Source organism: Ictalurus punctatus, chromosome 9 (assembly GCF_001660625.3).
Source record: "Ictalurus punctatus breed USDA103 chromosome 9, Coco_2.0, whole genome shotgun sequence".
In the NCBI taxonomy this organism is placed as follows: domain Eukaryota; kingdom Metazoa; phylum Chordata; class Actinopteri; order Siluriformes; family Ictaluridae; genus Ictalurus; species Ictalurus punctatus.
Genome location: NC_030424.2, coordinates 19,917,657 through 19,938,956, shown reverse-complemented (window position 1 = coordinate 19,938,956; position 21,300 = coordinate 19,917,657). Strand labels below are relative to the sequence as shown.

Genomic DNA, 21,300 nt, shown 5'->3' with positions numbered 1-21,300 from the left:
AGATCACTGTACTGTCTGTCACCTGAGTATTTCTATTTTCATTTATAATCTTTACATTTTTTACTCATTGACTCTCCGCTGAGTTTAGTATTCCTCACTGTAAAAAACCTTACTGTAGATTTTACAGTAATTTACTAGCAACCTGGATTGCCAATAAAGTACAGTAAAATTTACAGTGAACAACTAAACCATATTTACAATAAAAAAATGTATATCTTGCTATCTTAATGTCTTACAGTATAAAATAACAGTACATTTGCTTGATACAGGATACAGCAGATCTGAAGGCTCTTGCACAGTCAAGGCAATGTGGAGGTGCAGGGATTTGAACACACAACCTTCTTATCTCTGACTCGAAACATTAACCATTGAGCCACCACAACAAGCACAACTAGCTTGGCTCAGTGGTTAAGGCTTTGAGTCACAGATCAGAAGGCTGTGTGTTCAAGTCCCTCCACCACCAAGCTATCATGATTGGGTAAGACCCTTCAGCTTACTTGTATCCTGTGTCACACACATGTACAAGGTTATGTGTTATTTTATACATGAAGATATTATAATGCATACAATTACAACCCAAGCTGCCAGTAAATTAGTGTACAATTTACAGCAATATATTACAGTGCAGACACATTTTAATTGTACTATAAACAACAGTAAAATGAGAAGTTCAAGTAAAAAAAAAAAACAAAAACAAAACAACAACAAAAAAAAACACACACACACACACACACACACACACACACACACACACACACACACACAAAAACTCAGCCCTTGCCCCCAAAATTAACCCTGAGACCATAACAGATCACAAAAACAACCTTTCAAGGACAAGGGGTATGTAGTAATATAGTGGCACACAACAAATATATAAATACATTTAGATAATATCAATTTATAAAACATATTTATATAAAATTACTGTTATGAAAAAATATATACAAATTGTTTAACAGGGAAAAAGCCCCACCTTTAGACTGAACTATTAAAAAATAAACATGCAATGAGCGTAAAACCAGAATGCAGAAAAGGATTTTTTTTTCACATCTGCAGCTGTTTGTGTGCGTATTTGTTCACAGATCTGCTGTTGTCTCATGTGGTTACAGAGTTTAGGGCACCACTGGGACTATTTCACTTCTGTGTTCTCCATATGCGTGTGCTGTGTCATTTGGGCCTAAAAGGGAACATTATGCAGAATTAACACAAAAAAAACAAAAAAAAAAACAAATGTGCACATAACCCCATAAGTCTTTGCTTTAAAAGATGCAAGTGAAACTCATAAATGGCAGCAACTTTAGGTTTAGAATGAGCATGTTATATATACTGTATGATGCTGTGTGTATCCAAAACCAGCATAATTCTCTCCTCCTTACTAAACTCCTTTATGGTATGCACATTAAACAATATATTCACTGACAGCTTTTACTGATGGATTATATGATTTCTGACACCTTCAATAATCACGACATTTACAGGCGAACAGTTTTCTCCCTCTGATCAGCTCGATTGGTTCAGCAGTCTGAGGGAGTGTGAGGGATGCAGTAAAAGCTTCATAGGCATTATGTATTGCACTTTTATAGAGAGAAATAAAAGAATTATGAGCAAGGAGAGGTATTGTAAAATTGATTTGCGAATGCAAGCTCCTACCATGGCATGGAGATGCTGAAAGTTGTGACTTCAAGCGCTAGAATGAAAAAGAAAATGAAGTGATAAAACCAATGAAAGACTTAGTGAATAGATAATAGTAAAAATTAGTTGAGAACAGTCAGATAATTCTGAGTGATAAAAATAGGAACTACACTACCTCAGCATTATATTTATCCAGCTGCTCCAGTTGTTCAAGCTGGACTTTCTGGAGCTGATCAAGCTCTTTCGACTGGTCCAAGGCAAGCTTTCGAAACACATTATAAAATGTTATTTAAAACAACTGAAACAAAGCATTAAAATAGATTTGTCCATTTCTTTCATAATATATACCTTTTTTCTTTCTATGAGAAATTTTCTTGTGTTGTTGCTGTTCAGTTCTCGAATTCTCCTGCAGACACATAATGCCCCAAAACAAAATCAGAAAGTTCACCAGCACACCGAAGCTTAATTTTCTGTAACAGCAGCTCTGACTGTAGTGCCAGATGCAATTCACAACACGTATTTATATTAATGTGCTCCTTCTATTACATTATCGTTGCTATAGTAACAGCTCATTCACAGGGGCTTGTATGGTGGATGATCCACATAATCTAAGGCTGCTAATAATAAACAGAATAAATGACATGTTTTTATTTATCAAAGAAAATGTCTCATTGTTGATCTTGTAAAGTGTTCTGTTCGAAGATGTTTGTTTAACATTTATACAGGATGTCCCAAAAGTCTCCAGACATAGGAGATTATGTTTGCCAGCACCACACTGGTTGTGGCTTCGTCAGTGGATGTTTGTGGACGTCCACTTCTCGGTTAGTCCGCAACACTTCGTCTTTTTGAAATTGTTAATAAGTTTGGTAACAGTGTTGTGTGTGATGTGCTTGCCATGTTTCCTGTTAAAGTCCATCGCAACCTTGCGACAGTTTCCCGATCCAGCCATGAGAATGATTTCAACGTGGTGTTCTTATGTTAAAGGAATTAATAAAGGCTGAAATAATATATATAATATAAACTAAGTACGAAACATTTTGGAAGACATTTTGTTTAAAAAAAAAAAAAAGTGTTAATTTCCCTCATGTATCAAGACTTTTTGGGACACCCTGTAAAAGAGACTCCAGTGTCAGCACTTTGTAAAGGTACGTTTTCTGCCACAGGAAAAAGAAATGCAAGAAAGGGGAAAAAAAACAGTATGATGAGGGAATGACTGTTTATAACTGCTATAATGTAAGTGACAACAGGAACTAATATGGAATGCAGATGTTCCACAAAATAAAATGACGTTATTATAAGAAAATAATCAAATCTGTCACTATATAATACACTCTTGGGCAAAAAAAATAAAAAATAAAATAAAATAAAATAAAAAAAGGCCAAGCCGTTGGTCAGAAAATTATCAAAAATTAAACAAATGCACTCCTGAGACCTCCTGTGCCACTATTTGCTCGTTTACTTTTGCTGCAGTGAACTGTTTGGGGAAAAGCTAGAAACAGGGAAATTCCCATATACAGTGCCCTCCACTAATATTGGCACCCATGGTAAATATGAGCAAAGAAGGCTGTGAAAAATTCTTTATTGTTTAACCTTTTGATCTTTTGTTAAAAAAAAAAAATCATAAAAAATACTCTGCTCTCATGGATATCAAACAATTGCAAACACAACACAGGTTTACCTAACAAATATCTTTGTTAAATATAGGTGTGCAACAATTATTGGCACCCTTTTAGTCAATACTTTGTGCTACCTCCCATTGCCAAGGTAACAGCTCTGAGTCTTCTCCTATAATGCGTGATGAGGTTGGAGAATACATGGCAAGGGATCTGAGACCATTCATCCATACAGAATCTCTCCAGATCCTTCAAATTTCAAAGTCCACGCTGGTGGACTGTCCTCTTCAGTTCACCCCACAGGTTTTCTATGGGTTTCCAGTCAGGGGACTGGGATGGTCATGGAACGACCTTGATTTTGTGGTCAGTAAACATTTTTGTGTTGATTTTGATGTATGTTTTGGATCATTGTCCTGCTGGAAGATCCAACCACGGCCCATTTTAAGTTTTCTGGCAGAGGCAGTCAGGTTTTTATTTAATATCTGCTGACATTGATAATTGAGTCCATGATGCCATGTGTCCTAACAAAATGTCCAGGTCTTCTGGCAGAAAAACAGCCCCAACATATTAAAGAGCCACCACCATATTTAATCATGGGCATGAGGTACTTTTCCATATGGCTACCTCGCTGTGTGCGCCAAAACCACCTCTGGTGTTTATTGACAAAAATATACACACATCCAATTCCAGGTTGATTCATAACATTTCCAGTTGACTGGAACTTCTTAATTATTGCCCTGATGGTGGAAATGGGCATTTTCGATGCTTGTACTATTTTCTTATAGCCACTTTCCATTTTGTGAAGCTCAACAACCTTTTGTCGCACATCACAGCTATATTCCTTGGTCTTACCCATTGTTATGAATGACTCAGTGAATTTGGCCTATGTGTTACCTCATTTCTACCCCTGTGAAACAGGAAGTCATGGTTGAACAATTTCCTGTTCCTAGTCACCCAGTTGTACTAAACAATTTAAAATATCAATGGGAATATACTTCAAATATATTTTTCTCACATGAATTCATAAGGATGCCAAGGCATACATATATTTAACAAATATTTTTATTATAAGCCTATGTTCTGTTTGCAATTGTTTGATATCCATGAGAGCAGTGTTTTTGTGATTTTTTTTTTAAAAAACAAAATATCCAAAGGTTAAACAATAAAGATAATTTTTCACAGCCTTCTTTGCTCATATTTACCAAGGGTGCCAATATTAGTGGATGGCACTGTATAGCCTTCTTGTATGCAAAGGTAAAATCATGATCATGATTAAAATGTTTTATGTAAAATTTAAACCAACATGTCTGGATTTGCAAACGTTAAGACCATTAAAAGCTTAATAATTTGCTATTTTAGGCTAGGCCCATTTTTTTCCCCAGTGTACATTTATGCAGCAGACATTATGCTTGCTAACCATTTATGGATACTGAATTGCACTAAATCATGAGCTTGGCACAAATAAACTTTTTGAGGCTATATGTGGCTGCTCGGACGTTCTCATTAACAGGATCATTACCGTTCTCTCTCAGCCTTGTTTTTGATGCTTTTGTCCTGACTGATGGCTTTACTGTTCTCCATTGATGACTTTGCCTGGTTAGCTCTCATCTCCTTACTCTGTCTGAAAGAAAACACAAACAAGCAACAAATGGAGTCATTTGTTAGATCAGGAGTAATATCTGAAGAGAATATAATACCAACTTGCCGTAGGACATCCAGTTTCCATTAACATTCCATGCTGCGTTTTATGGATAATGTTTTCTATCCTGTTCCATAATAAACGAGTCTGCAGTGAGGGGGAAGTGGTGTACGGATCATAAAAGCATAATATATAAAATTGGCAAGACAACTTAAGAAGATTCATACAGCATTACAAATCAGAGCTGCCATCTATTTCAGTGTTTAGCATTTTGATATTTTAATGAACTACAACCCTGGAGTGAGAATAGCAAAATCCTGAGGTTCAGAGTCGCCTTACAAAAGACAGCGTTGATTTGTGAAAAAAAAGAGAGAGAAAAAAAAGAGAAATAAAAGGAGAAGAAAAAGAAAAAAAAAAAAACACAGACAGCAAGAGCAGACAAGAAACCCAAAGTAGAGGGGCTGACCTGAGGCTATTATTTGGAACTGGAGGGAGGCATGATGCCATTGCCAAGTTTGTGAATAAATGAAGTAACTCAGGGATACATCATACACGAGGTACATGTGCAATGCTGCAGTATCCTACCACTTAGTATTGACTGAGGAATGTTACATATTCTTCGCTGCATTGATATTCAGCTTGTACGAGAAACTACAGTAATCCTACACACTTATTTCCGTACAGCACATCTGAACGTGAAACATTAGCAGTCATGCCGGTGAGAGAAAAAGATTACTTCTAATACCTTTCTCAAATGTTAAAAGTTACCATAATGCCCTTAGAGTGGATGCAGAAGGACGCACTTTCCAGGTAAACTTATTCACATTAATGGCTCACCGCTCATGAACGTCTGTGAGCTGCTGTGTCTGCTGTTCCTGTGTCATCAGCATCAACTTTCTGAGCAGTTCACACTGCTGTAGCACGTGCTGGTCACTGAGGTCCTGGTTCTCAGCATTGTGGGTCTTTGTCATCTCAGCCAATTCCTCTGTTTGAGCAGCAACCATATTCTTCACCTGTCACGATAAAAGAGAACAGTAGCTCACTGAGCACACAAGTGCTCATGTAAAGCAAAGAGCAACCTGCTTTGTAGAGAAAGGAACAAAAAGTATTCAGCACCTTTGTTTTGTGGTCTGTGGTAACGGTCTTTATCCTCCTCTCCATTTCCCCTCTGGTTTCCCAGTTACATTCACTGAGCAGGCATGAAAAAGACCTCAATTTTGGTTTGCGAACAAACCAATATTAAAAATACATTCAGCACTGTCCCATTATTCATGATTTTATTTTTTAAGCTCTTCAGGCATGTTTTAATAATCAGTTTGGTTTGGTATTATCATGTCTCCCAGGCATTACACATCTAAGATAGTGCGTCCTATGCTGGATGATGCTGCTTGTATCGATCTACCTGACTTTCTTGCTACTTCTTTCGAATTGTTTGTCTAGTGCCCGCTTTTCTTTTTCATGCTGTGTCCCCATCTTGTCCACCTGAGTACAATGAGTTCTCTGCAATGCAGTGTATGCCTGCAAAAAGAAGAAACTTCATATTTAAAACATTTACCTTTTGTACTCTGGCTCATGTTCCTGATACATCTTGTGAGCTTCTATTACAAAGCAAGCACAACGTGTCCAAAATCCACCCATAATACAATTACCACAAGTGTGTGTGTGTGTGTGTGTGTGTGTGTGTGAGTGTGTGTGTGTGTGTGTGTGGGGGGGGGGGGGGGGGGGGGGTGTTGGGGGTGGAATTCAAGGTCTTTAGTCACCTCTGAATGCTTTTTCTTCAATGCATTAAGATCCTTCAGTTGCTTTTTTACTAGTTTTATATATGCCTGAAATTTAAAAGGAAAGAGAAAAACAACAATGCAGTGCATTTATACAAAATAAAACAAAATGAACCCTCTACTGCATGAATTATTACATTTAAAATAAAAAAAAGCTCAACTAATATTAATTTAAAAAAAAAAACAATAAAAAATTTAGGGGTAGTTACCATATGCCAACAGTGTGCAACAGTGTTCCATTATCACGTGATAATGGCAACAATTAAATTTTACCATTTAACAAAGTACTAAAAATATTTAAACTTGTTTAAATGACAATAAATAAATGTGAACTTTTCAGATGGTTTTTAATTTTTTTTTTAATTTAAGCAGTTTTGCCTAAATATTATTTTTTTAAAAAAAGATCAAATTTTGAGCACCCTCCGAGAATGATCTTCACCATGCCATGTGATTGCAGAAAAGAAGTGCAAACAACTTCTGGTCATCTGACATGGCATTTTTTGTTATGCCAATGTTTTTAAAGCCCCCCTTTTCCAGTTACATAGGAAAATAGTTTTGTATTATTGCCTATCAAAAAATTGGAGATAAATGAATTGTTGCCATATGGCAACACCATGCAGTAAAGGGTTTAGAAGCAAGCAGTCACTCCCACTAGAGAAAAATTAATTTTTATGTACCTTCATCTGTTTCAGGTCATCAATGGTAACTTGAGGCATGTTTAATGGTTTAGGAGACACTGTTAACACATAAATAACAAATTAAAACTTAAGTGCATGTAAAACTATACTCAAGGTGTCTGCAGATAACCTTAGTTTACATTTATTAATTATTCAAGGCCTCCTGAAATGTAGCCCATAATTCACACGCCATTAAAGTGTATAAATAGTAGAGAATGAGATTCCATATTCAGTAAGCTTCCGTATCATAGGTGGACAGCTTTCAACCAGTAAGATCATTTTACTCTTTTCTTCAGCCTGAATTTTCCCACAGGAATACATCTCTGTGTATGCAAGCTGAAATGTTGGCCACAGTTTAACATGGATCCCTGACCTTGAGTTAGTGACCTGGATTATTCAGTGGATATCTGCTGTCATGTCAAACTTCTTCAAAACATTAAATTAGTTGAATCTGCCATTCAACCTTAACTTGGATAGACCCCTATAATAGTAAGGTCATGGATTGTATTAAGAAAAAAGTAAATAAAAAAAAGTCAAAGGGAACAAAAGCAAAAAATACAGATTGAAGTAAAGTTAGAGGTAGAAAGAGAAAGTGTATGTGTTTTAGAAAAGCAAGGAGAATAAGTGGATAGAGGCAGATAAAGACAGAGAAAAAAGAGAGACACAAAAAGTTTTCAAAACAAATTTAACAACACAAGAAAAAAAAAGCCAAAACACCTAAAAGCTTTAAATTGATGACAATTTAATGTACACACTCCAGCCACTTTAATAGGAACACATGCGTACCTGTTTATTCACGCAATTATCCAATCACATTGCAATGGCACAATTCATAAAAGGCATATATAACTAAATAGTTGAAGACTGTAAAAAGACCAGGCAAAGTTTTTCTTATTTACAACTGTCCAAATTAGATGAACCTAGCTGTTCTTGACTATCAGGAGTGGAACTTGAGGTCTTCATCTGTTTTTGCTCATCCTCCTCAAAGTTCTATGTGTTGTACATTCTGAGATGGTTTTCTGCTCAGCACAGTTGTAAAGAGTGCTTATTTGCATTACCATAGCCTTCCTGTCAGCTCGAACCAGTGTAGTAATTCTCCTCTGGCCTCTCTCATTTCTGCCTGCAGAACTGTGGCTCACTGACCTTTGTTTTATTTATTTATTTATTTGTTTGTTTGTTTTATACCATTCTGTGTAAACTCTGGAGTCTGTTGTGCATGAAAGTCCCATGAGATCAGCAGTTTCTGAAATACTGAAACCAGCCATCTGGCACCAACAACAATGCAAAACAATATAAGTCACTGAGATCACATTTTTGCCTATTCTAATGTTTGATTTACTGAGCATTTATTGAAGCTCTTGACCTGTACCTGAATGATTTTATGTGTTGCACTGCACTGCTGATAGATGACTGGCTGACTACATAAATGCATGAATGAGCATGTGTACAGGTGTTCCCAATAAAGTGGCCTGTGATTGTATATTAAGGCACATAATGGTTAAAATGTATTTTTGGCTTGATTAAGACTTTAAGGACCTACAGAACAGAGACCCTGTGCACCATACAATGAAACACAAGTAAATGTCTGCTGATGCAATTCTGAAAGTAGAAACAGTAGTAGAAATTGTACCACTTCTTGAGGAAACGCTCGGATTCTGTACTGATGCAGCGTGTCGCTCAGACATTTTCTGAGGTGACACAGCTTTGGGATGATTTGTCTTTCCTCTCTTAGTTGTCTTTGGGCTGTCATTTGGCACCTCAGCTATCTCCCACTGCACACACAAACACATGAAACAGTCTCATGAATGATTACACTTGTAGCAAAGACAGTTTTAAATCCTGATCACGTCATCATAAACTGACTTCATTCAAGAGTATGTTTTAATGGAACTCAATGACAGTCTTTAGTATTTGCATGCCAAACGCTGCATATGAAGCATAATGACTGAGGTTGAAATGCAAAATATCAGCTTTATTTTGTATTGTAGAATATTTACATATGCATTGAGAATAATACCGGATCCACAGTTTTATTTACAGTATTACACATTCAGAGAATCATACACCTATTGAAGTAATTAACTTAATGATGCTACTGCATAATAACTGCTATTGATTTAGCGAAGTCTGTTTCAGCATCATAATGACCTGCTTTAGAGGCATCAACACCTCTTCTTGTGGTCACAACAGCAAATTCACAGGTAAATACCACACACAGAATAAACATATTACTTATATATTAAGAAACTTTGGTGAAAACTTTAGCCTAGACAGGGTCACGGTGGCCCTGGAGCCTATCTCAGGAACAATAAATGCAAGGCAGGAAACACCTTGGATAGGACATTAGTATATTGCAAAACTATACACTCATTCATAACTAAAGGCAATTTAGCATAGCCAATCCACCCACTGGCATGTTTATTTTAGGAGGTGGAAGTAAACCAGAGAACCCAGAGAACACATGGACGCAGGGAGAATACGTTTTAAAAAATAAATAAACAAATAAATCCTCTCAAAATCCAACTGGATCGAAGAACACAACTCTATCTGCTGTATCACAGTGCCTGAAATGGGGGACCGTGATTAAAATGGGAGGTAACAAGTCCATGTTAGACACTCTACAAACCAGTCCCTCCAGGATTTCACGATTTTGCGATTGCAGTAATTAACGCAAAACCAAGCAACTCCACAATATTCAGAGGAGCTTGCAATTTTTTAAAATTACAGCAGATTTGGGCCAAGATGCGTCATGTGACATTGTCACAATGCAGATTCAGCCAGAGCCCTATTTGATTCACGTACGTCGACATAAGTAGAGCTAAAAGGTCTCATTTACCAACAATCATGACTGCGAATTAGCCAATTCAACTAGTTTTCTGCAACAACAACAACAAAAAAAAAAAAACACAAAAATCTCTGCAAGTTGCATTGCAAAATCAACCTTTTTTGACCACAACAATCACACACAAAAAAAGCCCTCAGCGAAATCCTTTACTGACTGACATACCATCTATATAATGTCATGAACCGTCGTTTGTCAACAGCATCAAATGACACCTAGCTTACAATCAAGGAATAAGATAGATCAAGAGTTCACATGAACTAAATTTATTATTGCAAAAGGTCATAGAGATGAGTTGATAGTGTATAGATTTTATCGAATAAATTTCAGCAACTCCTAAAAAACAAAAAAAAAAGATAAAGGATGGATGATAATCTAGAGAATGTGTATAGATTAACAACAACAAACTGCTGCCTTAATGTTTAGAGTCAGTTTTCAGGCTGGTCACATGACAGGTCACTGTCATGTCCACAGTACATTTTATAAATAACGGTAACAAGTGCTGTAATTCCTACAAGTATCACCCAATATAGAATTAAATATAATCACAGCTACTTACTGTTTCGTTTAAAATCCAATGTGCTAGAGAATTGCGGCAATATAACAAATAACGTATCATTTTATAATTGAGAATGCTGTAATTGCTCAATTATATGGAGACTGCACAATGTGTACTGTCTGAGAAATAAATAATTTCTTCTTGATTAGGGTGGATATGTGCAAAAACATAATACTGTGCTCTATTCTTGAAAAATACAATTGGATATTTCATTAATTCTGACACTGATTGCCTCTATAGTACAAAATAAATAAATAAATAAAACTGACACTGGTCTTATTTTGTTCTGCATCAAAAAGTGCACCATACATAGAGAGTAATAATTAATAAGCATGGCTGAAGTCTGGATGCAGTTTTCATGGAGATGCTCACCGTCTCAATGCCCATGGCTCTCATTTGGTCTGTTCTCTTTTCACAAATGGATAAGAACTTTTTCGGGTCAGAAAGAGCATCCACAATGGCTACAAAAAAAAAAGAGAAAACTCTGTAAAATTGTACACCTGACTTTTTTTTAAAAAAAATATAAATATAAATAAATATAAATAAATATAAATAAATAAATATAAAAAATATATTATTAGAGCTAATTAATTACACATGGTTTCTGTGATTAGTGTTAATTAAACATTAGCAATAAGAAGCGTTCCAGGGTGAATCTGTTTCCTGAATTTTTAAATCAACTCCTTAAAAGTTAGCAATGGTCACTCTAAGACTATTTGTGAAGCTGAAATTACCTCCAAATCCATCAGGCACATATGTTTTGAGGATGATGTTGCAGAAGATGGTGGGTAAGGAAAGGGGATTGTTGCCCTCATTTCGTAGGGAGATATGTCTGTAGCCAGCCTGCAGACCGTCCAAGGGGAGAATCCTCTGACCAATCAGCTTATTGTTGTCATCATACACCGCTATTCTAAGCACTGCAAGGTCCGGAAGGATTACCTTTGGGTAGGTGGAAGGTATATTATTCACACTGTCTGTCTGTGTGTGTGTGTGTGTGTGTGTGTGTGTGTGTGTGTGTGTGTGTGCGCGCACGCACGCAAGAGGAATTTCAGTGATAAGCAGAAATTCAACGTGCAGTGGAGCAAAGATATGAGGACAGCGAGTCAGAGTGGCATGCCAACACACACGGCTGCTTTTCTGCCTGTAGTTTTGAAGCATTCTGAGATTAAGTTTAATGATAACATAAAGATTTAAAATAAAGAAGTACCAGCCTGAGACTACAGTATGTGAAAACCCCACAGCATTACTATGCAATAAATCTACAACAGAGATTACCTTTCTAAAAACAAACGGTTCCTCATTGTATACAGGGTTTAGACCATTGTTCATCACCATCCTTGTGCGAAACTCCTTGCGAATGGTGTCTGTGGGCAGGCCATACATATCCACCTCCACATATGTGCCAATCTTCTTGTCAGACAAAAACTGGCCTGAAATTACCTACATCATTAAGTAAATGATAAAAAGGAATGAATTATTTTCAGCCATTTGATGAAGATTGAGCTGGTTAAGGCTTCACACTAGAAGCTAAAAATTCAGCGGTTATAACTGAAGCTAAAAGAACATGACACTTGGATGCAGAGGATTGCAGGTACTTTCATGTCTTTGCTGGAAAATCTGACTCTTTCATTTCTTTCCTCTAAAATCTGACTCTTTCATGTCTTTCCTCTAAAATCTGATACTTTCATGTCTTTTCTCTAAACTCGGTCATCATGAACCTATGCAATTCAGCCCAAAACAACATCCTTGTTTTGCCTAGTCAAAACTTTTTTTTGAAATTTTATTAATCTGCCCCGAATAAGCAAAGACTTAAAATCAAAATACATATATAAAAAAGTGATGAACCTCGACACTGCAAGTGGCTGCAATCACTCCATCCACAGGGGTCTCTGAGAAAGGGTCAAACGTGCGGTCTGGCCGACGCATGAAATCTGGCTTCAGCAAATAACTGCAAGGACAAAACAATATGCAAGCTGTCAAAAGCTAGTTTATTTCCTTTATAGTCCAATTGAGCCAATACTTCTAGTCCCCTTTAAGCAATGACCGCTTTAATTAATCCACCCTAGTCTCATATCCAATATATTGTATAACACTTACAGATGTGAAACACTTGCAGATATTATACTACATTGCCTTGATAAATGTGTTAATATGTTCAGAATTTTACACTACCAGGAGAGTGAACCTTATGCAATCCTATTTTGTATTTAATTCTTAGCAAACAACCCTATTTGATTATGTGCTTTTAAGGAGCTTGTCTACTATCCAGTGTATACTCTCTATATTAGAAATATGTACATCACCCTCACCTAATGAGGACAATGTGAAATTCAATACAAACCTCTAGCTTTATGAATTATGTATACTATTCCAAGTCAAGAACATTAATAACACATTCATGTTAATCATAACTTGTCTGGTTGAAACCTAACCCCTAAATATTAAACAAGATTCACCACCAATATGTCCCCTTTACTGGAACTAAGGGGCCCAAACCTGTTGACGGTTGGAGGTTATTATAAAAGCAACAGGGAATTAAATCTACAGGGTGTCCCAAAAGTCTCCATACATAGGGGAAAATGAACACTTTTTAGCTAAATGTCTTCCAAAATTGGTCATACTTAATTTATACGTTATTTTTATAGACAGCCTTTAAGAATACCTTTGACAAAAGAAAAACCATGTTGAAATCGTTCTCATGGCTGGATTGGGAAGCTGTCATAAGGGTGTGATGGACTTTAACACGAAACATGGCAAGCACATTATACACAACACTGTTACCAAACTTATTAACAAATTCAAAAAGTCTGGAAGTGTTGCAGACCAACCGAGAAGTGGACGTCCACAAACATCCACTGACCAATGTGGTGCTGGAAAACCTACTCCACTATATATGGAGACGTTTGGGACATCCTGTACAATGTGATGACTGCATTTCAATTACAATTTCAGTACAGTACTGACCTCATAATAGATAAGAAACCATACATTTCTATTTACAGGGCTTAATTTAATAAATCTTTTGTATACATGACTTAATGAAATTACAAAGTAAAAGTAAAAACATATTTTAGGCCATTGAATATAAAAACAGAGCAAAACAGGAGTTACTCAAACTCCAAAATAATTCTCTTTACATGCAACAAATGTTTTAATATTAACAGTAATGCGATGTTCACATACCCACATGACCCATTGTACTCAAACTTTCCTTGGTTCAACTGCATTGCCAAATCTAAAAAAAATAAAAAGGCAGATGGTAAGAAGAAGAAAAGCCTTTGTTTGGTACAATGTCACATATACATTATAGTACAGTGAAATTCTTTTCTTTGCGTATCCCATCTTGTTAGGATGTTGTACCAAATACAAACAAATAAAACTCTTTAAATCTGATACAATGTTTTTAAAACAGTAATATGACATGATGTATTTGGACATAGGACATTGGCTTCCTTTAACTCAAGAGCTTCACATTTTGATTTAACTCAGACTTTGTGACATTTCCAGTGATTTCCCAAAACCGATTACTTCCTGACTCTCAAACACAGTCTGACATATTAGGTCTCAGAACACTGCAGTAGTACAAACAGGTTTCTGATTGCTGAGCACATTCATCTGGGTTTCAGCTACGCACTGGGCTCCTGAAGAAACTCACAAATGTGACTGCTCCAGATGTCTTGGAATGACATAAAGGTTTCTAGAGTGAGCGCTTGTGAATATTCAAAAGGATGGCTTCTCCACAAACCACTGTGTCACTGACTAGTAATGTGTGGCAGAGCAATTACACGTTCACAATAAATTGTATATGAAAACAACACTCTAAGATCACAGATTTGACCAAAACAATAACTGCAATATTTAAATGATGCTATAGAGGTTTTGGCTGATTAAATAGAGAAATGCAAAAATGAATCGGTATTTTCCAAATTACATTTTTGGAAATTAACCAGACTGTTATCCCTTTGCCACTATATACTCTACATATTTAACAACATTGTACAATCGCAGTAAGCCAAAAACATTGCAGCAGTCAGTCCCATTCTGGCATGCTGTGGAAAATAATGGAAGTGGTGTTACATCTCTGACTGTGTGTGTATAGAGGGGGTTGTTACAGCAAGTTACAGCGGTGCCATTTAGATTACCTGGGGTCTGGAAGTTCAGAGCTACCATCTGGCAGCCGGCATTCCAGAATATCTGAGGCATATAATTACTAGAGTCCACTCTGCCTCCTTTGGGGTAGATCCGACTCATCTGGCGCTTGTTGTAACTGTGGATCTCAGTCAGGGTAAAACATGAAGGTTTTGCAAAATTTAAGTAGAATCTGTGGATTGTTTATAGATCAAAACACTTTGAAAAAGAAAGTAAATGCCACAGGGCACATTCACTAAAGGCTTGTTTTTATAGACCACAAGCATCCTCGCTTTAAATCAATATTTTTGAACTAGAGTAGAACTTGTTTAGAAATGGTCCTTCAATTGACGGAGTCATTCTCGTGTATGCTTTTCTTACATGCTTTAGAGGATGACGGGCATTTATTCTGTTATAACATTTCTCTATTCCAATGACCAAATAAAAATCATTGTGTCTTTCATTTCCTCTTCAATAATTTAAAAAGCTTTAGACAGACAAACAACCCTTGAAGTAAATGAGTTGTCTCATTTATATAACAAGTGAGCACTTACTATTCACTGAGCACTGTTGCCTCTTGGCAATATGATAATATATTTCAAGGCACAAGCAAAATTCGTAAACAGTCAGATGTGTAGACTTAAATCAAAGGAAACCCAAAGGAATATTTTCTTCACAGTACACTAAATCCTATGCAGACAGCCATATTCAAGATCATTTACTGAATATTTTGATTATTTTTTATTTAAACTACCAATTTATATTAGGACAAGAGAACTCCCTTGAGTTTTCATCATCTCCAAAGGGAACTTAAGTTTCACATAAAACCAACTCATGAGTCACTCATACACAACTGTCTTTTAAGAAATAGACAACATGAGTCTACCATAAAGAGAACACCGAACAATGATGGTGTGCATAGCAGGGTTGCAAGGAGAAATCCACTGCTCTCCAAAAATAACATTGCTGCCCATTTGCAGTTTTCTAAAGATCATGTGGGTAAGCCAGAAGGCTACTGGAACAATATTTTGTTAATTGATGAGACCAAAATAAAATTTGTTGGTTTAAATGAGAAGGGTTATATTTGGAGGAAACACTGAATTCCAGTACAAGATGCTTATCCTATCTGTGACACATGGTGATGGTAGTATCACTGTGCATATGTATATGTGATCAATAAAGACTCATTATGGTTTGGGCATGCTTTGCTGCATCTGAACCAGGACAGCTTGCCATCATTGATGGAATAATGAATTCTGAATTATACCAGCAAATTGTAAAGGAAAATGTCAGGACATCTGTCCATAAACTGAATTTCAAGAATCACGCATCAAGAGAACAACTCTAAGCACACAAGTTGTAGTACCAAAGAATGGTTAAAGAAGAATAAAGTTAATGATTTGGAATGGCCAAGTCAAAGTCCTGACCTTGATCCAACAGAAATGTTGTGGAAGGACGTGAATCAAGCAGTTCATGTGAGGAAATCCACCAACATCCCAGAGCTGAAACTGTTCTGTAAGCCGATGTGCAGGACTGATCAACAGCTACCAAAATGTTTAGGTGCAGTTATTGCTGCACAAGGGGGCCAAACCAGATACTGAAAGCAAAGGTTCACAAACTTTTGCCACTCACTGATATGTAATATTGGATCATTTTCCTCCATAAATAAATGACCATGTATAATATTTGTATCTCATTTGTTTAATTTATTTAATTGGACTTGTGATGTGATGATGTTTTAGGTCATATTTATGCAGATATATAGAAAATTCTAAAGGGGTCACAAACTTTCAAACACCACTGTATTTCAAATCCATGTGATGGAACGTGCTTTGTAAATCTTTGCTGTAAATTTACAGTAGCATTTCAACAGTATTAACCCATTGTTTTTAAATACAAAACTTTACTGTTAATACAACAGAAAATCTGTTAAATTACATAGAAAATGATAGTTTTCTAACAGAACTATCATGTTTTTCTCAAACGCAACAATTTACGCTAATTAAACACCCAAATATCGTAAATAACAGTATTTTGCAGTATGTACTGCATTAAAGAAGAAAAAAAACACACCTGACCAAAATTGAACAAGTGAGAGGGATCCTTTTTTCGTTATCCGTCTCAATTTGACTATTTATTTGGTGAGTAGCAGTTGTATTTAATTATCAGTTATTCAATTAATCAGTCACTGAAAAGCTCATCATGCTGCTGAACATTCTAAGTACTAGCCTACTGACAACTGACTTTTTGTTGAGCCAATTATAGTCAGGATTGATTTTCAATTATGTTTTCTTGTCATGTCTGTGGCCATCAATCTAGTACCATAGTGGTCTATGTGAGATATACCACAGTTCACAGCAGGGAACTTATTGGCCAGCATTACAATAAAAGGAATCTCCCCCTCAAGTCTGTACTGTAGACTTTGGCAACAGTAAAACATTTGACACCTCTGCTGCCAGTTGTTTACTGTTTTTTACAGGGGAAATTTAGAGTGTGATTAAGGATGTTTAGGAAATATTCTCAAAGCTGTCTCTTGCTAAACAGAACAGAAAAGTGAGTTCTGAAATAAATACATCCAGCTGACCAGTGGCTGTCCAACTCTTGTGGTGTGGGGGACTGTCTATTTTGGCTTAAGAGGTTTAATTAAAAATGGTTTTCATTATACCCTTGAAACCACAATTTCCACAAATTGCTACTCCATGATGATCATTTGAGGATGGCAAGGATACTTGACAAATTCAATAGCGTTGGTCCGTAAGTATCCCAATCCTACTGACTCGTTGAAGGAAGACATGTTGTGGTGGATGTTCTTCTCTGCAGAAACAGATATGAACAAGTATAGCTTTAGGGTACAATATTAATACTAATAAGTGTGTTAAACAAATAAAAACCATTTATTCTTAACAATATTCCTAAGGAAGCTTTGCACACATTTTGGCATCTTCTATACCAGCTTCATGAGGGAGCTTTAACCAGGAGGCTTCCCTTCAAACTGAAAATGAGCACTTGGCTGTTCTCGTAAGTTCTAAATGAAATCTCCTTGTTTGGGAAAACTATTTAATTATAAGAAAAACTATTTGTTTTCTGTAATACTTGTGATAAATGATACATGTACCTGTAATAAATGTGTATATTTAACTTTACTGCATATTAACTTCACTACTTAAATTTATCTTGAATGTTTAGAACATTGATTATATATTATTAACATATACTAATTTCCATCAGAAGTTATATCATTTGTTTAATGAAATCCAACTGAGTGCAATTAAAGTGCTGCGTGATCTCAATATAAATACACCTGCTCATGACAGATGCCAGAGATTGTCCTAGATAAGCTGCAGAGCTATCAAAACAAGTACTTTGCAATGTTCTGTAAAAGTATCAATCAGGGTTTGGCTATATAAAAAAAATATTCTAAACCCTTAAGGTACAAAATTATTTTAAAATGCATAATTGTGTCATTCCTCAAACATCAGTGAATAGGTAAAGCTGTAATTCGTCAGAGAAGTAACCAAGAGTAACTCTGAAGCTGGGCTTTATATAATTATATAAAGAAATTAGCTGCTATGCCAAAAGGCATGCTGGAGACCTAGAAAATATGTGGAAAAGGTTTTCTGGTCTCAAAAGATGAAAACTGAACTTTTTGTCCTTGGCACCAAGTGCTACAGTTGGCAGAAACACTACTTATCACCCTGAGAACACCATCCGCTGTGAAGCATAGTGATAGTAGCATAATATTCAGAGTACTTTTTATCCACAGGAACTAGGAAACTGGTCAGGGTTGATGGGCAAATGGATACAGCCAAATACCAGGTAGTCCTAGAAGAAAACCTGTTCCAGTCCAGCAAGAGACTTGAGACTGGCTCATATGTTCACCTTCAAACAGGACAATAACACAAACCAAACTATCAAAACTACTCTAGAATGATTCAGAACCAAGAATCTGAATGTGTTCAGCAAGCTTGCCTAAATTAACCTAAATGAATGGGCAGGAATATCAGGATCCAGATATGCAAAGCTGACCACAAAGGAGGTAATAATGTTTTGCACCTTTAAATGTTAGACACATTAAGTTATAATTTTAATTTCAGGTTTCAACACGACACAATGTGAATACTATATTGTATTTAATACTAATTTAATACTAATTACACACACACATGCACAGAGAGAGAGAGAGAGAGAGAGAGAGAGAGAGAGAGAGAGAGAGAGAGAGAGAGAGAGAGAGGGAGAGAGAGAGAGAGCGAGAGAGAGAGCGAGAGAGAGAGAGAGATAACATGGCATAAATTCCTACTATATAATAATGCAAAATCTTGCCTTCAGCTTCGTCAAATCCTAGGAATTTCACAGCCTGAGCATAGTTTATAATGCTGGACAGGTAGGGGTGAATATTAGTGGTTGCTGCAACATATGTGTAAGACTGGATCAAAGCTTGCTCATCAGCCACATTTGTTTCACCAGCCTGCATGGAGAGAATGGAATTCAGATTCAGTAGCAAGAGGCATAAATGAATTAAATGTCAAAAATGAAACAAAAGCATGCTGATCTTTGACATAACAAGGAAAATGAAACAAGAAACACAAACAAAGTGAATTTGGCCTTCAGTGCACATTAAACCCTATTAATGTTGATATTTCAACAGACAGGCTTGAAAGCAGAGTGAGTATAGAGAGTCAAGATCTTATCTGAGTGTTTCCAGTTTGTTAGCATTGATAAAAGATGTTGAACTGACAGTGCGAAAGTATTATAGTAGACAATGACAATGTTCAAGTGGAAATTTTGAATTATTTTGAGTACTGTTTACTGTATAGAATAACTTTGGGCATTATTTGTAAAAAAAAAAAAAAAAAAAAAAAAAAAAAAAAAAAGTTGACTCAAATGAAAAATTGAAGTTGGCACAAATTGAAAAAAACAAAACAAAACCCCATATACAAAAGAAATGCAGGACAACCTTTCTTGCCCCAAGCATATTTCCTTCACTATTATTCGTCTGGTTAATGACGAGGCTTCCACATATCCGTTCTGGGTGAGCCTCATCCGCAAGCTCTGCTACACACATAAAAAGATAGCAGAAATATTTTCTCCATCAAATGAAGCCATCAAATACATTTATTCATTAGCACTACACAGGAGGCTTCTTTGTTCTCAAAGGAAACCAACAGGGAGGCTTAACATTTTAACATACCATTATATTTCAGCAAATTACATTTAAGCAAATGGTCTTACAGCATCTAGGAATGGCCAAGTGTACTTTATAATGAGAGTGTGTGCTATGCATTTAAACAGCTGGAGAACCAGCACTTTCCCACCAGAGCCAGGATCTTCCTCATTCTCATCCTCTGACATAATAGTGTTTGTCTCTCCAGCTTCCATATGCTTCCTGAAGTGATCCAGTTGCTCTACCAAACAGCAAATCATACTTACGTCACTAGAAAGATCATTGCAAAACATCAGCTAAAAAGCAAAAATGTTCTAGATAGCTACAATATGAATGTGCGTTAATAAATAATTGATTATTATTTATTACATCATGTAGTGCATTTTTCCAACAAAAAATAGGCACATACTCTTTTCAACTTCAGGTTTTAATCTTCTGTTCTTAATGAGGATTTTTCCTTTAAGAACATTCGGTGAAGGCAAAGACTGTCCAGGCACCATCTAAATGGTTTAAAAAAAACAAAAAAACAAAAAAAAAAAACCCTTTTCTAAAGAAGGCCATTAAACATAATTACAAATCATCACGCTTCATTAAAACACATACTGGGAAATCTTCTAAAGGTTGCTTGAGGAGCAAATCTCCAAAAATGTCCTCACAGTATCGGGCCAACTTATACTGTTGATGCCTCCTATAAAACATGAATGAAAAAATGTTTTATAAATCAAACATAGTAAATAAATTTCAAAAGTGTGTTTCAGGTATGAATGTGGACATACAAATATATACACAAATATCTTTATCTAAATGTAAATACATTGAGATATACACTCCTGCACTACTGATTATTCTTGCAATCATCTAATCAGCCAATCATGTAGCAGTAGTGCAACACAACACAAAAAAATAATGCATTATGCAGATTCAGTTAATGCTCAAACATCAGGTAGAAATGCAGAAAAATTTGATCTCCGTGAGTTTGACCTTATGTTCATTGGCAGACAGGCTGGTTTGAGTATTTCAGAAACTGCTGATCTCCTGGGATTTTCACACACAACAGTCTCTAGAGTTTACAAAGAATGGTGCAAAAAAAAAAAAAAAAAAAAAAAAAAACAACATCCAGTGAGAGGCAATTCTGAGGGCAAAAACACCTTGATGATGAGAAAGGTCAGAGCTGAAGGAAGGCTACAGTAACTCCTATAACTACTCTTTACAACTGCCTTGATCAGCATCCAGGTACAGGTTGAACCTTGAGACAGATGGGCTACCACAAC

The 21,300-nt window shown here is 36.1% G+C and overlaps 1 protein-coding gene across 6 annotated transcripts in view; it reads right to left on the bottom strand.

Annotated features, from left to right (window-relative positions):
- Positions 1-459: 459 nt before the first annotated feature.
- LOC108270308 (1-phosphatidylinositol 4,5-bisphosphate phosphodiesterase beta-4) overlaps positions 460-21,300 on the bottom strand; it is a 43,262-nt gene continuing 22,421 nt past the window's right edge. For 3 of the 6 annotated variants that reach the window (XM_017476867.3, XM_017476869.3, XM_017476868.3), the window contains 23 exons: positions 20,633-20,717; positions 20,439-20,529; positions 20,181-20,270; positions 19,823-19,920; positions 19,189-19,333; positions 17,598-17,682; positions 14,883-15,007; positions 13,924-13,975; positions 12,586-12,688; positions 12,016-12,180; positions 11,475-11,679; positions 11,113-11,201; positions 8,970-9,111; positions 7,340-7,398; positions 6,645-6,710; positions 6,287-6,402; positions 6,001-6,073; positions 5,722-5,897; positions 4,765-4,866; positions 1,981-2,038; positions 1,808-1,894; positions 1,651-1,687; positions 460-1,177 (listed from right to left, as the gene is read on the bottom strand). In XM_017476867.3, the coding sequence (XP_017332356.1) occupies positions 1,113-1,177; positions 1,651-1,687; positions 1,808-1,894; positions 1,981-2,038; positions 4,765-4,866; positions 5,722-5,897; positions 6,001-6,073; positions 6,287-6,402; positions 6,645-6,710; positions 7,340-7,398; positions 8,970-9,111; positions 11,113-11,201; positions 11,475-11,679; positions 12,016-12,180; positions 12,586-12,688; positions 13,924-13,975; positions 14,883-15,007; positions 17,598-17,682; positions 19,189-19,333; positions 19,823-19,920; positions 20,181-20,270; positions 20,439-20,529; positions 20,633-20,717 (2,314 nt within the window). In that variant the 3' untranslated portion in view covers positions 460-1,112. The other 3 variants (XM_017476870.3, XR_008396986.1, XM_047157756.2) reach the window with 3 other exon arrangements.